Genomic DNA, 15,570 nt, shown 5'->3' with positions numbered 1-15,570 from the left:
GGAGGGAACGAGGGAGGGAGGGAGGGAAGGAAGGAAGGAAGGAAGGAAGGAAGGAATTCCATCTCCTGAAAAACTAACATCATCTGTTCATAGCAGATGACTGCAAATCAGAACATTTGTGTGGCCAGTTGGGAAGGCAAACAAAATTCAAGGATGAATCACTAGAGGGATCACCATGAGGAATTGAGTATCTTCAGCCTGGAGCTCAGCAGGGAACAGCCCCGTATGACAGGATTAAAACCTTTAAATATATTAAGGGTGTAAATAAGGTTCTAAAAGGCAGTACTTTTCAATATTAAGCAAAATATTAATACCAAAATACCATAACCTCAAACTGACAGGAAGAAACTTCAAAAGTAATGTTAAAAAGTATTACTTAACAGTGGAAGGTTGGAAGCAACTTTCAGGGAGCCAATCCTCAGTAACTTAGTTTAAACAATGATTGGGATAAACAAATGTCCATCATCCGAAAATTAAAAAATAAAATAATCGAAAACCAAAACAAACAAACAACAACAAAAAAACCCTCCATGGACGGACTCATCCACCCTTTCCCTGCTGTTAGTTTTCTATGTTTCTATCAAATCCTTGGCTGCTCTTTTCTCTCTCGCTACAGATTGGCAGAACTTCGCTTCCCACGCCTCCCGCCTCTCTCTTCCGCCGCGTCTTCTCTGCGTGGACATTTTAAGAAGTGGTCCTTCATTCTATACTTAGAGGCCGGGAAGGCGGGGAGGGGGAAGCGTTGCAGCCCACCCAATGCCCGAATGGGGCGGAGCAGCTCAGTTGGTCTGAACGGAGCTCTGGCGTTGAACGACCCGAGATGAGAAAAGCAGAGGCCCGGCCACGTCAGCACGACCACCTCGGCAACGCTGCTAGGGGATCCGGTGGTGGTGGAGGAGGAGGAGGTGGAGGTGCGGACCGCGCCGGAGGAGTGCCGCCTGGAGCCATGGAAATCCCCTCTGGTCTGTTACTGGTAAGCGGGTGGGGAGGCAGCTGCAAGGAAGGCGGGCGCCACGGGGGTGGGGGAAGGCATCACAACAAATGCCTACGTAAGAACTTCGGTTCTCTAAAGTTTTGGCACGCGTTCTGCCAGGCAGAAAAAGAGTGCTGGGATATTGGAAGGGGAAAAAATTCTCCTGAGTGAGAGGGAAACAGAATGAAGTGGTCTTAATTAGTGCCCTAATTTTCATTGGGTCGAGTCCTTGGGACTATAGGTAGAGTAGGGGACGCGGGGTGGGGGGCGGAGAGCTGTAGCAAACCACCAATCCGATCTAAAGTATTAACCAGAGTTGGGTGAACCGGATTGTGAAGGGAAGGAGACGCAAAGGGGAAAAATAAATATTGAAACAATTTACACACATCTGCACTGATAACTATTTTGTGCACATTCTGATTTGATGTTTGTTGGCTTATTATGCTGTCAAGGCATAATCCTTGTAATGTAAAATTTGTGTATACTTAAACAAATTAACAACAGTAGCAAAAATGTTTCTATTTCGGATAATGCTATTCAGGAATGCCTTAAAATCCTCTACTTGATTTCCCATCTCCTTCACCATCACCAACACTGCCTGTATCTTCTATCCTTGCTGAGCTGGTTTGATTAGAAATGTAATAGAATCCAGAACTTTAATACAGAAAGATTAAACAAAGAGAGGTTGTGATGAGAATTAAGCAGGTTAACTATAGACATGTAGAAATATAGTTGAAATAATGCAAAGAAAAGTTTCAGAAAAGCCTATTGAATAGATGTTGAACATCAGGGACTTCATTTTTACCCACTCCATACCCAATAAACCACAAACAACCCAACCGTTAGAAATAACACCGCCACACATCAAAAACATCTCAGAAACCATCAACAGAGTATTACAAGTACATCAAGGGTACAATGTTCCCGGTTCGCTTGTGCTTGTTGGTCGTCAGAGAGCCAATCATGAAGGGAGCTCAAGACTCCACCCACCTGCTCGGACGCCACCATTTCGGGTTTTTTACCCTCTGCGCATGCACAAAGCATTTTGTGCATGCACAGAGGGTAAAAGAACGCAAATGGTAGTGTCTGGGTGGATGGTGGAGCCCAGAGATGGGCTGCTGCCAGGACGGGGGGACTACGCAGTGGGGTAGTGCAATGGAGCTCCACCCCAGAGCACCCAATTTGCACTGTTGAAAGAAAATGCAGGGCATCCTGCATAAGCCACAGCCATAGTGTGGTAATAAAAAATTTGGTAGCCCTTCATGGGTGGAGCCTCACGTTCCCTTCTCAACCGGCTCTCTGACAAAACCAACAGGCATGAGAGAAACGGGTTCATTTCATCCCTGAACTGCGTGGCATTGATGTTGGACACAAACCAAGTAAAGCCCTGCAAAATATCCTTATTAAGCCAGAAGACAAACAGCCCTAGAAAAAAAAAAAAGAGTCATCTACAACATTCTGTGTAATGATTGTGACCACCATTTTGTAGGACCAACGGTCAGAAGACTAGGAGTGAATACCAACTAGCACAAGACATGATGAAAACTCATTAATTTTCTTACAAAATGGACAGACTTAACCCTAATTTTAATGGGGAAATTGATCATCTTAAGTCAAGTCAAATTAAAAAATGCCAGAGAACTCCCGGAATCCTGACACACTTGACAAATCACTCATCAATAGATTCATAGACATAACAACTACAGACGGTGCAAAAGAAACTATCAAAACTCAAAAAGTTAGCAAAAAGTCTAAAATACCTCTTCATCAGCAGTCAACAGCATAAATGGATACCAAGGTTGACATCAGACCAGCAGTCAAGAAATTTTATTTTTATTTTATTTATTTTGTTTTGTCACAAATGTATTGGTGGTACACAAAGATATAATATTTATATAAATGATACTAGTAAAAGAGAAACATCAGGACAGGGGACAGAAGGCACACTGGTGCACTTATTCATGCCCCTTACTGACCTCTTAGGAATTGGGAGAGGTCAATAGTGGACGGTGGGGGTTAGGTGATGATACTACAGTCTGGTGGTGAGTTCCATGCATCAACTACTAAAGTCATATTTCCTGCAGTCACATTTAGAGCGCATCTGTTGTGTGCTCGTGTGTTGTTGTGGTTGAAGCTGAAGTAGTCGTTGATAGGAAGAACGTTGTAGCAGATGATTTTATGGGCTATGCTTAGGTCATGTTCATCAACAATACTTCAATAAAAGAACTGCCCACAAACCCAACAGTAAATAGCTCACCCACCACAAAAACCACTACAAGACCAATCCCATGAATACTGACAGGACAAGCCACTAGAATACAAATTGAGGGCAAATTCAATCTCCCTAGCAGCATTGGTGATGTTGCCTACTGTGGTAAATGAAAAGTCTGCAAGAAAACAACCACTTTCAGAGGGCACCATGGACCCCTCATTTGAAATATAAACATTCTCGTTTATTAATGCCTCTCTTTCCAATGTACAGTGATACCTTGTCTTACAAACTTAATTGGTTCCGGGACGAGGTTCTTAAGGTGAAAAGTTTGTAAGATGAAACAATGTTTCCCATAGGAATCAATGGAAAAGTGATTAATGCGTGCAAGCCCAAAATTCACCCCTTTTGACAGCCGAAGCACCCATTTTGGTGCTGCTGGGATTCTCTTGACGCTCCCCTCCATGGGAAACCACACATTTGGACTTCTGTGTTTTTGCGATGCTGCAGGGGAATCCCAGCATCGCAAAAACGAGCGCTTTGCTGGCAACTGAAGTCTGGAGGTGGGGTTTCCCAGCCAAGGGAGCATCAGTGAAATCGCAGCATCGTAAAAACACTGAAGTCCTTGAAACCCCACCTCCGGACCTCTGTGTTTTTGCAATGCTGCAATTTCACTGAGGCTCCCCTTGCTGGGAAACCCCACCTCCGGACTTCCGTTGCCAGCGAAGTGCCCATTTTTGCCCTGCTGGGATTGCCCTACAGCATCACAAAAACATGGAAGTCCGGACGTGGGTTTTCCTATGGAGGGGAGTCTCAGGGGGATCCCAGCAACGCAAAAACAGGTGCTTCTTTGGCAACGGAAGTCTGGAGGCGGGGCATCCCAGCAGCGGCGGTGGGTTTGTAAGGTGAAAATAGTTTGTAAGAAGAGGCAAAAAAATCTTAAACCCCGGGTTTGTATCTCGAAAAGTTTGTATGATGAGGCGTTTGTAAGACGAGGTATCACTGTATTTGTTTAATTATTTTGTTGTCTCAACCATCTCTCTGTACACCATTAGGAACCATCTCTGTACACCATTAAAGCAATTTTCATCTTGGACAGCTTTGGGCAGCGACTTTTGGCCAAGGTAGGATACTCCCAGAGATTTTGTTTGACATTTTGCTTACTTATTGAATGCTTACTTTACTTACTTACTGATAAGCCTGAAGTCAGGGAGAGTTAAGAAAACTGCTTAAGGTGGAAAATATGATTCCCTTCTTTTGGCTTCCACTCTTTCCATCTCCTTTTTCCTCCACAACAACTGATGTGGATTGAGCTAAAAGAGAGTGACTGAGACTGACACAATTTCATACCACCAGCTTTCATAATTAAGGCAAGACCAGCAGTTACCCACTTGACCAAAGTGGCTGTTCAATTCATAGGATTACTCCCTTTGCTAAGTATTTTTCTAGGTATAAGACAATTTTTTTTACTCCCCAAATGAGGGGTGCATCTTATACACCGAATGTAGCCCCACCTAGCCATCCCTACCCTTTGGCCTCTGCCTCCCAGGAATTTACCTCCTTGCAGCAAACAGTGCACAGCCTGATTAGCACAAGCAATTATTAACCTCCCAACTACCAGCTGATTGAGCTGCAGGCAGGCTCACCTGCTAAAATGAAAGTGAAACTACACTTGCAAGGAGGCAAATTGCTGGGGGAGAGAGGAAAAGTCAGAATTTAATTTTCTTGTGCTAATCTGTTACTGAAATTGGATGTACAGATGTGTCAATATTATTATTATTATTATCATCATCATCATCATCATTATTATGTCAATACAACACAGCAAACAAGATCACTATGCTAGATTTCATATTTCATCACCAGTCGGGCACTTCCCAAGCACCTAGGACTGCGTGATGTAGCAGCGAATTATGTTTGCCGATCCCAGTAAGGCAGCCTTTTGCAATTGACACATGGAGATTTTGTCAATTCCGATGGTTTTCAAATGTCCGCTGAGATCCTTTGGCACTGCGCCCAGCGTGCCAAGTACCACTGGGACCACTTTCACTGGCTTATGCCAGAGTCGTTGCAGCTCGATTTTTAGATTTTCATATTTCACTAATTTCTCTAGCTGCTTCTACTCAATTCTGCTGTCCCCTGGGATTGCGATGTCGATGATCCATACTTTTTTCCCCTCTACAATCAGGATGTCTGGTGTGTTATGCTTCAGAATTCGGTCAGTCTGAAGTCGGAAGTCCCACAGTAGTTTTGCTTGCTCATTTTCGACCACTTTTTCGGGCTTATGATCCCACCAGTTCTTTGCCACTGGTAAATGGTAGTTCCGGCACAAGTTCCAGTGGATCATCTGTGCCACAGCATCATGTCTATGCTTGTAGTCAGTCTGTGTGATCTTTTTGCAGCAGCTGAGTATGTGATTGATTGTTTCATCTGTTTCTTTACAGAGTCTGCATTTTGGATCGTCTGTTGATTTTTCAATTCTGGCTTTGACAGCATTTGTTCTAATGGCCTGTTCTTGTGCCGCCAGTATTAGTCCTTCTTCTCCTTTTTGAGTGTTCCACTTGTAAGCCATGACCAGGTCTTTTGTTTATCCACTTCAATCTTCTCCAAGAACTGGCCATGCAATGCTTTGTTCTGCCAACTGTCCATTTGACATTGAGTTACAGTTTTTCTATACTGGTCTTTGGTTTGCTTCATCTTGAGAAGCTTCCTATTGTTGACCTCCATCAACGCTGACTCTTTGCTCTCCTTCACATAGTCAGCTAATGCATGCTTCTCTTCTTCCACTGTCTGCTTCACTTGCAAAAGTCCTCTGCCGCCTATTTTCCTTGGTAAATACAGCCTGTTAACGTCACTGTGGGGGTGTAGTGCATGATGGATCATCATTAATTTTCTGGTTTTCCTGTCCAAGTTGTCCAGCTCTGCTTGAGTCTAGTTCACTATGCCAGCTGTGTATCTAATGACAGGTATGCTCCAAGTATTTATAGCCTTGATAGGGTTGCCACCATTCAGTTTGCTCTTCAAATTTTTTCTGGTCCTCTGGATGTACTCTTTGCTGATCACAGTTTTCACATGACCATGCTTGATATTATCCAGTTGCAAGATGCCCAAGTATCTGTAGGCTTTTGGCTGGTGGCACTTGATGGTTTGACCATTTGGCATTTCGATGCCCTCACTTTCAGTTATTTTCCCTTTTTTCAGTGCCACTGTGGCGCATTTATCCAGGCAAACTCCATGCTGATGTCATTGCTGAAGATTCGCACAGTGTTGGTTAGTGACTGTATCTCAGTTTCTGATTTTCCATACAACTTCAGGTCATCCATATACGGCAGGTGTGAAATTTTTGGTGAATTCCTAGCAGTTTGGTAGCCTAGGTTTGTTTTCTGTAGGATGAGTGACAGCGGGATTATAGCGATGATGAATAGCAATGGGGACAAAGAGTCCCCCTGGAAGATGCCCCTTCTGATGTTGATCAGTCCATAGCTTTCATTCCCGGCAAAAAGCTCAGACTTCCAATATTTCATCACCTTTTCTATGAATTTCCTGATGTTTTCATTGACTCCAATGACTTCCAGGCATTTTATGATCCAGCTGTGTGGCAATGAGTCAAAGGCTTTCTTGTAGTCAATTCAGGTCATGTATAGGTTTGTTTTCCTGTTCTTACAGTTCTCCGAAATCATTTTATCAATTAGGAGCTGGTCTTTCGTACATCTGCTTCATCTTTTATTGCCCTTTTGCTCCACTGGCATGATGTCATTTTCTTCTAGGTAGTCCTGAATTCTGTCAGCTATGATACCTGTCAGAAGTTTGAGCATGGTCGGCAAACATGTTATTGGCCTGGTATGGCTCCTTTCGGTACGTCTTTCTGTATTAAATATGTTCTGCCAGTTGTAAGCCATTCACTGATATTTCCTGTCTGCAGCATTTTGTTGAACAATTCGGCCATTTTTGCATGCAGGCTGGTCAGGTATTTCAGCCAAAAACCATGCACCTGATCAGTGCCAGGAGATGTCCAGTTCTTTACTTTCTTCACTCTTTCTGCAATCATTTCAGGTGTTATTTCCAGCTGCTGCATATTGCTCTTTGAGAATTTTTTCTCAAACTCCTTTATCCACCAAGCAGTTTCAACCTCCCAGAGATCTTTCCAGAACTTTATTGTTATTTTCACCTCTGGCTTTTCAATTTTCTTATCTGTTTGCTGATGCAGGTTCTGGTAGAACTGTCTCTGGTTGGATTGAAATGTTTGATTCTGCCTGTACTGGGTGATCCTAGCTTCATATCGCTCAATTTTCTAGGCTGTCGCTGTTATCTGCTGCTTTACAATTTCCAGAGCTTCTTGTACTAAGGCAGTACTTTTTTGTCAAATAGACTTTGATATTCTGATTGTTAAGTTTCTGCTCCTTAATGTTCTTCAAGTTATTTGCATCTGATCTCAAGCTTTTGATTTTCAGTTCTAGTCGGATTTTCCATTTTGGTTTTCCAGTTGGTTTTCCGATTAGTTTCTGTTGCAGTAACCCTAGTTCTTTAGTTACTATCACAGCTGTACTGTAGGCAAGCTGATTCAATTCTTCAATTGAAGTTACATTGACCGTTGCAAGTGCAGAGTTAATATCTTCCATCAGTGGGACAAGTCGTTTTTTATATTATAAAAACAATTATTAATAACAATTATTATTATTATTAATAATAATAATAATAATAATAATAATAATAATAATAATAATAATAATAATAATATTTATTAGATTTGCATGCCACCCTTCTCCGAAGACTCAGAGCTATAATTTATATAACTATAAATATAAATGTATATAAACATTTATATAACTATAAATGCCTATAGAATATTCAAATTATAAGATTTTTTTTTTTAGATTGCTTTATTATTGTTCTAGACAACTTAATAAAATAAAGAAGCTTTTTAAAATAAATGCTTTATCTGAAGAGGTTCGGTGGTATTTTATCTTCTTTTAAATAGCAGAGAATAATGTATATTTCAAGAAAGCCACATCAATTTTAATAGAATCTGTACAAGTATAATCTGAAATGTAACAGTGTCCTGTTTAGTATTAAAATAAGACAGCTGAGTTAAATCTTGACTAAGTCATGTTTGGAGCAAATCTGTTTAAATAATTGGGAGGAGTTAGTGTGATTACATTTAAGAAAACTTTCTGGGATTAATATCCTGCCATAATGTACATTTCTCCAAATCTTTGCTATTTCTATGGGTCAGGCACACATGCACAGAAATACCCAGCAAACAGTGTATATAATCTCTGCTGTTTGCTTGGAGACAGAGGCAGATTTCCCCACCCCCCTTGTTTTGCTTGCCCAAAACTAAGGTACCTCTTACACTCTGAAAAATATGGTAGACAGTTCATAATCCCCCCCTTCTATTTCCATATATCTATATAATATTGTGTTTGCAAAATTGCATTTGAGGCATCTGAGTGCCATTCTGGAGGCCTCTGAAATTATCCAAGAGATTTCCTCTCTATCTACTCTTTTTAAATCATTTTGCTGCTTGCAGCCAAATACCTTATGATTTCTGTCAATTGCTCCTCATAATAGGAAGATTTCTCTCTCTCTTCTGTGTCAGCTTTGGTCAGAGTCCCTGCATTGTAGTATTCTGACAGAGAAAACATTTTCACTCTCAATTTATCACTTATGTCTCATTCAATTCATTTCCTCCTCAATGCTGTATTTATAAAGCTCCATTAAGCATCCCAGTTGCCCCAGCTGTCTACTTCTTATAAGAAAAAGCCCAATTGTCCAAGCAGTTGGTTGGAATAAAAGTCATCTACTAGTCACTCTTATTCTGCATTTTCTGCTGTATAGTTTTGGAGGGAGCAGAATTGCTGCCAGATCACATACTGTATAAACAATAAGGTTTTTGAGGATATTTTGGAGTTCATAAATTCTAGCCATCCTATAGAATAAGAATATGAATGATTTTACACTGAAATCAGTTTCACATATTCTAACAGGGATAACAACAAAGGCTGAAATTTCCATTATTCTTATTGTAATTGTAATTGGGGAAAAGGAATCCTCAATCTGAGTATTGTATTGGCAGTTCTGTGTTAGCAAATACTTCAGAAGAAAAGGATTTAGGGGTAGTGATTTCTGACAGTCTCAAAATGGGTGAACAGTGCAGTCAGGCGGTAGGGAAAGCAAGTAGGATGCTTGGCTGCATAGCTAGAGGTATAACAAGCAGGAAGAGGGAGATTATGATACCGCTATATAGAATGCTGGTTAGATCACATTTGGAATACTGTGTTCAGTTCTGGAGACCTCACCTACAAAAAGATATTGACAAAATTGAACAGGTCCAAAGATGGGCTACAAGAATGGTGGAAGGTCTTAAGCATAAAACGTATCAGGAAAGACTTAATGAACTCAATCTGTATAGTCTGGAGGACAGAAGGAAAAGGGGGGACATGATCGAAACATTTAAATATATTAAAGGGTTAAATAAGGTCCAGGAGGGAACTCTTTTTAATAGGAAAGTGAACACAAGAACAAGGGGACACAATCTGAAGTTAGTTGGGGGAAAGATCAAAAGCAACATGAGAAAATATTATTTTACTGAAAGAGTAGTAGATCCTTGGAACAAACTTCCAGCAGACGTGGTAGATAAATCCACAGTAACTGAATTTAAACATGCCTGGGATAAACATATATCCATCCTAAGATAAAATACAGAAAATAGTATAAGGGCAGACTAGATGGACCAGGAGGTCTTTTTCTGCCGTCAGACTTCTATGTTTCTATGTTTCTATGTAATTATTATTGTTGTTAATATCATATTTCCCTCAAAATAAGATCCTGTCTTACAGTTTTTTTGAACCCTGAAATTAGCACTTGGCCTTATTGCTTTGCACTCAAAAGCCTGGCTGGGCTTATTATTGAGGGATGTCTTATTTTGGGGAAAACAGAGTATCAATCATTCACTATTTTTCAACTAGAGTGATTTTACCTTCAAAGGCAAAGTATCAATAATTAAAATATAAAATAATTATCTAGAGCAATAGTTGATTAACTCCTACTGAAAGTACAGGTAAATAAGCTGTTCTGTCGGGCTCTCTGGTAGACTCCTCCCAAAAATTCACAGGTACAAATTTCACACAGACACACGTTTGAAAATTCAAAACAATGTTCTTTATAATGAAAATTCACATAAACTAAGCCCTCTTTTGGTATAGCAAAGAGCACTGGTCTCCAAACAAACTGGTAATTTGTACAAGTCCCTTATCAGTTATGTGATACTTAGCTTGCAGCTGTGAGGCAATTCACAGTCCTTCTTCTTTCACAAAGTGAAACACACTTTGCTCTGGTTTAGTTTCAAAGTGGGGGAAAATCAGCACACAAAAGGTCAAAGTCAGTAAAGCAGTCATGAAACACAACGATCAGATAATCCTCCACAATGGCCAAACCCACAGACTGCTATTTATAGCAGCCTCACTAATTACCACAGCCCCACCCAACCACAGGTGGCCTCATTTTCTTTGATAATAATCTCTTAGTTGTTGTTGTCTATGCATCGCTCTCCGCATGCGTGGCTGTATCATTAACTCTTGTTCTGAATCCAAGGAGGAGCTAGATAATTGATAATTGATCTCCTTCTGAGCTGTCTGCCATACTCTCCTCCCTGTCACTCATGTCTTCTTGGTCAGAGGAGCCTTCATCAGCAGATTCCAATGGGGGGGGGGGGGGCAAAACAGGCCTGCAGCATGTGAATGTCTCCCCCACATCCACAGTCCTTGGGGCAGGAGCTGGGCCAGAGCTAACCACAACATAAGCCAATTGAATAAGTAATTCTTATTTTAAATGATCATGTTAAGTTTGGCTGGCTATATTTATTAGGTGGGGAACAGAATATAAGCAATTGCTTTATAAGAAGTCAAATTATTTATCTTATTCATCGTTAAATACCCATAATGGTCTATGCCAGTTGCTATCTATCATTGGTGCCACTGGCCCCATCTGGACTTTGATCATCATCTATCTAAAAAAAAGGTTAAGAACTCCTTCAAATTAGACACAGCTGTTGGTGAGATGGGCAGGTCAATATAGAGTACTTTCTTTAGTACCAATAGGGAAACAGTTTGCTAATGTCTTTCTCTCAGATTTTTTTAAACTTCCCAGAATAGTTTTCAATTTATGACCAATTGTATAAAGCATTGTTTTACAATTTTAATATGATTGGATTTGGGCATTTTATAACCAGTTTGCATTTACAATTGGTTGTAGTGTCTTGCAGAACTGTGATATTTTACCAATTTTTGTGGGGGGGAAATCCATTGAGAAAACTTGAGTTGTATATTGTCCACATCGATTTACTCGACCATTGTAAAAATTGTCATAAAATTGAGTCCCACCTGATTTATGGTGAAAATTCTGCTTCCACTTGCTCTTGTAATTCGAGGACTATTTGTAGTTCTTAGTTTCCTGATGAACTCCTATCAAGTAGTAATCACTATCAACACAATTTAGACTTAAAAATCAGCCAATACCAATTAGGTGTTATCAACAACTATAGACTATTTCAAACACTGTGGTTTTCTTTGAGGATGGAAATCCTAATTGATCATGATTTGTGTCCTCCTGGAGATAGGCCTATGCACGTGCAGTGGTGGTCTTCGCACACTCCAATAATTCAATTTAGCATCTAAATTTACCAGTACACAGATTACAAATTAGAGAGAATAACAGAGATGAAATAAGAAAGAAATGGGATGGAAGATTTAAGCCAAGTAAGGGCAGAAAACAGAACTTTAGGGGGAAATGATGATGGAAACTATGGTCAACAACATTTGTTGGGCCAACTCTCCACTGATTTAAGAAATATGATGGTCTTCGATAAAGATAATTCCAATTTGCTAATCATTTCCCATCCCTCTGTTGTTTTAACCCTATTTTAAATCTTCCCTTCTGGCTGTCCACAGTATTACGACAACACATTTTCATCAACAAAAGAACAGAAGAATTTTGAGAGAAATGTCTTCAACAAAACTCATAAGACAGAAAGTGAGTAAAAATTCATCTCAAAACTCAGCAAGTGGACCACTTGGCTTGCAGAACAAAAACCCTTGATTTAGCATTTCTTATCTCCTTCCTGTGTGACAAAACGTATTTCAAGCAGCCAGGGATTACAAAGACCATACAGAGTACATGTATGCAAGGCTAAAAGTTGTGCAGCTTGAAGTTCAGAGTTTATAAGGAATCCTTAGCCTACTGTATGAATACACTTTTATGTTAAACCATAATATGGTTCATTTAAGGGCATGGCATGTAGGTGATTGTAGCAATTATGTTTTGTTAATCTGAGTTTGAGGTTAAGCGTCATAGGAACTCAGTCTAGCAGAAACAAAGAGGCAAGCAGTGGGTGAAATTGGTTTGTTTGTTTGTTTGTTCTACTTCTATGCCACCAATCCCATGGGACCTCTTTCATAAAGTTATATACCCAGGGCATTTTAGGAAAAACCCTTCGGGGCACCATTTGATTGTGATCATGAGGGCAAACATATTTTTCACTAAACTCAGGATTGGGCACACTTTGATAATGATTCAAAATATAGTATTTTGGACCACAGGTCCCCAAACCCAGTCTACAGCCCACTAGTGAGCCACTACCCATTCAGAACCAGACTGCAGAAGTGGCATGCAAGCACATACACAGTTCCACTTGTATGAGTGGTGGCCACTTGTGGTCATGCATGTGTTTACCATTCACATGGAACCAACCCCTCCCCCTGGCCAGGCCATCAAGTTGAAAAAGTTGGGAACACTGATTTGGACCTTACACAGACATGAACACAGCACGTCTCTGCTATTCACTAAATCAGCCAATCTTTTCTCAGGCTTCTGTGCAAACCTGAGAAAGGGCAATTGCTTGGAGGAGTTGATTTATTAAAGTTAACCCAATTCTTGAAACAGGTGGGGGGGTTTTCAGGCAGGACTTGAACCTAGGAAAAAAAGCTTCAAGTTAATGCAGGAAGTAGCAGAACAGTATTAACAAGTAGCAGAAAGAGGCTGCATTCATGGTTGGACAATTTCCAAAGAACAGAATTCTGAATTATTTTCATAACAGGCACAATCATGAAGTCTCGTCACCAGTAACTTAAATTTGAAAGGTTTTATTTTTTTTAAAAAACCATATCAATAATGACTAGGATCAATGGAAAACTTCCTTTTGAACCATAGTTCTTGAATTATGCAGATGTTAGATAGATAGGTACAGCCAAAATACCCATACTGTATTTCGGACATTAACATATTAGAGAGGGTTCACAGATATTTTACAAGAAGAGTACTCAACTCCTCTGCTTGCAATTCCTTATACCACCAGGCTTGAAATTTTAGGCCTGGATAACCTTGAGCTATGTCATATACATTCTGACCATAATATTGTATCTGTTAACTACTACTTTAACTTCTACCATAATAACACAAGGGCTCTCGGTAGATACAAACTAAATGTAATCCACTCTAATCTTGATTGTAGAAAATACGACTTCAGCAATAGAGTAGTAAATATCTGGAACACTTTACCTGATCCTGTTGTTAGTTTCTCTAACCCCCAGATCTTAAACTGTCTACTATGGAGTTTAAACTGTCTACTATGTGGACCTTACACATTTCTTAAGAGGTCCCTAAGGGAGTGTGCGTAAGCGCATTCAGCATGCCTACCATCCCTGTCCTACTGTTCCCATTTATATGTAATCATATTAAGTGTTTACGGCTATGTTTTGCTTATTTATATTCATTTATTTGTGCCATTTTTTCCAGGTATCTATACTGATACTTGTTTCCTTGTACTTATTGACAAAATGAATTAAAGAATAGAAATAGAAGTATGGCAAACCATCAGCATCTCAGTTTTTGGATACTTTGAACATGATGTTGATATATACCCATTCATGCCACCAGGCTTGGGGCCATTAGATCTTAGCCCCCTGATCAAGCAATGTTTAGTATGCTTGCTTGAGTGAATGGTGATGAATGTTTTTTTAAATTATATTAGAGTCTTTAAGTTTTTTAGCTATATTAATTGGATTTTAAAATATATTGTTATGTTGTTCTAATATGTTGTGAGCCACCCCGAGTCCTAGGAGAGGGGCGGCATACAAATCAAATGAATGAATGAATGAATGAATGAATAAATAAATAAAATAATTGTCTCTTTCTCTTTTCCCCCTACAGGTGAGATTGCTTTCCTAGAAGGATTAACGATAGTCTATAAAAGCAGCATTGATCTTTTCTTTTATGTGGTAGGGAGTTCCCATGAAAATGAGGTAATATAACCTTTAAAAATATTTTTTGAAGTACTTGCTTTTCGCAGGGGATGCGTTCCGAGACCGCCCGCGAAAGTTGAATTTCCGCGAAGTAGAGATGCGGAAGTAAATACACTATTTTTGGCTATGAACAATATCACAAGCCTTCCCTTAACACTTTAAATTGCAATTTTCCATTCCCTTAGCAACCATTCAGATTATTACTCACCATGCTTATTTATTAAAGTTTATTAAAAAAAAAATTATTAAAGGCAGACGAAAGTTTGGCGATGACATATGACATCATCGGATGGGAAAAACCGTGGTATAGGGAAAAAACCTGCAAAGTATTTTTAATTAATATTTTTGAAAAACCGTGGCATAGACTTTCCGCGAAGTTCGAACCCGCGAAAATCGAGGGAACACTGTATAGGCAAATGAACAAAAAGTGTGGCAAAAGAGTAGGCAAAAGAATATTCTAGATTTCGTATTTGTATTTAGTTTCTATTTGGTGCATGCTTCCTTTTCCCAAAATTTATCTCTCTGGCAGGACAAGGTTAAATGGGAAGCAGAGAAAGAAATAAACTTCAGAGAGGAAGCTTGTGATTGAGTTTCTGAGAATCATCTTGATTGGACGGGGCCCCAAATAATGATTTACACGAAATAATTTTTGTGCAAGAAACTAGTATATTTCTAGGTAAAAGAGCCTTGTGGAAATCCCAATTTAATTCTGCTTCCAATTGATTTCTGAAGAGTAGTACTTAAGCAGAAATATATGCTTACACCAGATATTGATTGTAATTGATAAGAATTTCTTTTCTGAATCCCATTTTTTTCCAGTTAATGCTGATGTCAGTTCTTTCCTGTCTCTTTGAATCCCTCAATCATATGCTTCGGTGAGTTACCTTTGTTGCTTCTGTTGGAAATTAGGGATAACTTTATCAAGTGTCAAAATTATATATTAGAGAGCAGAAATTATCAGAACCCATTGACCCTATCCATAACAGTCTTGTTTATGAATATATATATTGCTGTCTATAGTGACCTGGCACATGGCAAGAGACATTTAGATGGAAGGATTTCGGTTAGTCTAAGCATGCAGACCAAGTTGC

The 15,570-nt window shown here is 39.7% G+C and overlaps 1 protein-coding gene across 3 annotated transcripts in view; it reads left to right on the top strand.

The window, feature by feature from the left end:
- The first annotated feature begins 612 nt into the window (after positions 1-612).
- Positions 613-15,570, top strand: part of COPZ2 (COPI coat complex subunit zeta 2) — a 46,374-nt gene continuing 31,416 nt past the window's right edge. The window contains exons 1-5 of one of the 3 annotated variants that reach the window (XR_011556900.1): positions 613-973; positions 4,238-4,306; positions 12,131-12,212; positions 14,388-14,479; positions 15,299-15,354. Coding sequence is in view for 2 of the 3 variants with exons in the window: in XM_070728919.1 (XP_070585020.1) it covers positions 821-973; positions 4,238-4,306; positions 12,131-12,212; positions 14,388-14,479; positions 15,299-15,354 (452 nt within the window). In the remaining variant the exon portion in view is untranslated. The remainder of the gene's footprint in view (positions 974-4,237; positions 4,307-12,130; positions 12,213-14,387; positions 14,480-15,298; positions 15,355-15,570) is intronic. The other 2 variants (XM_070728919.1, XM_070728918.1) reach the window with 2 other exon arrangements.

Source organism: Erythrolamprus reginae, chromosome Z (genome assembly GCF_031021105.1).
Source record: "Erythrolamprus reginae isolate rEryReg1 chromosome Z, rEryReg1.hap1, whole genome shotgun sequence".
NCBI lineage: Eukaryota > Metazoa > Chordata > Lepidosauria > Squamata > Dipsadidae > Erythrolamprus > Erythrolamprus reginae.
The sequence above is the reverse complement of the archived record's forward strand: the minus strand, read 5'-3'. Positions and strand labels throughout refer to the sequence as shown.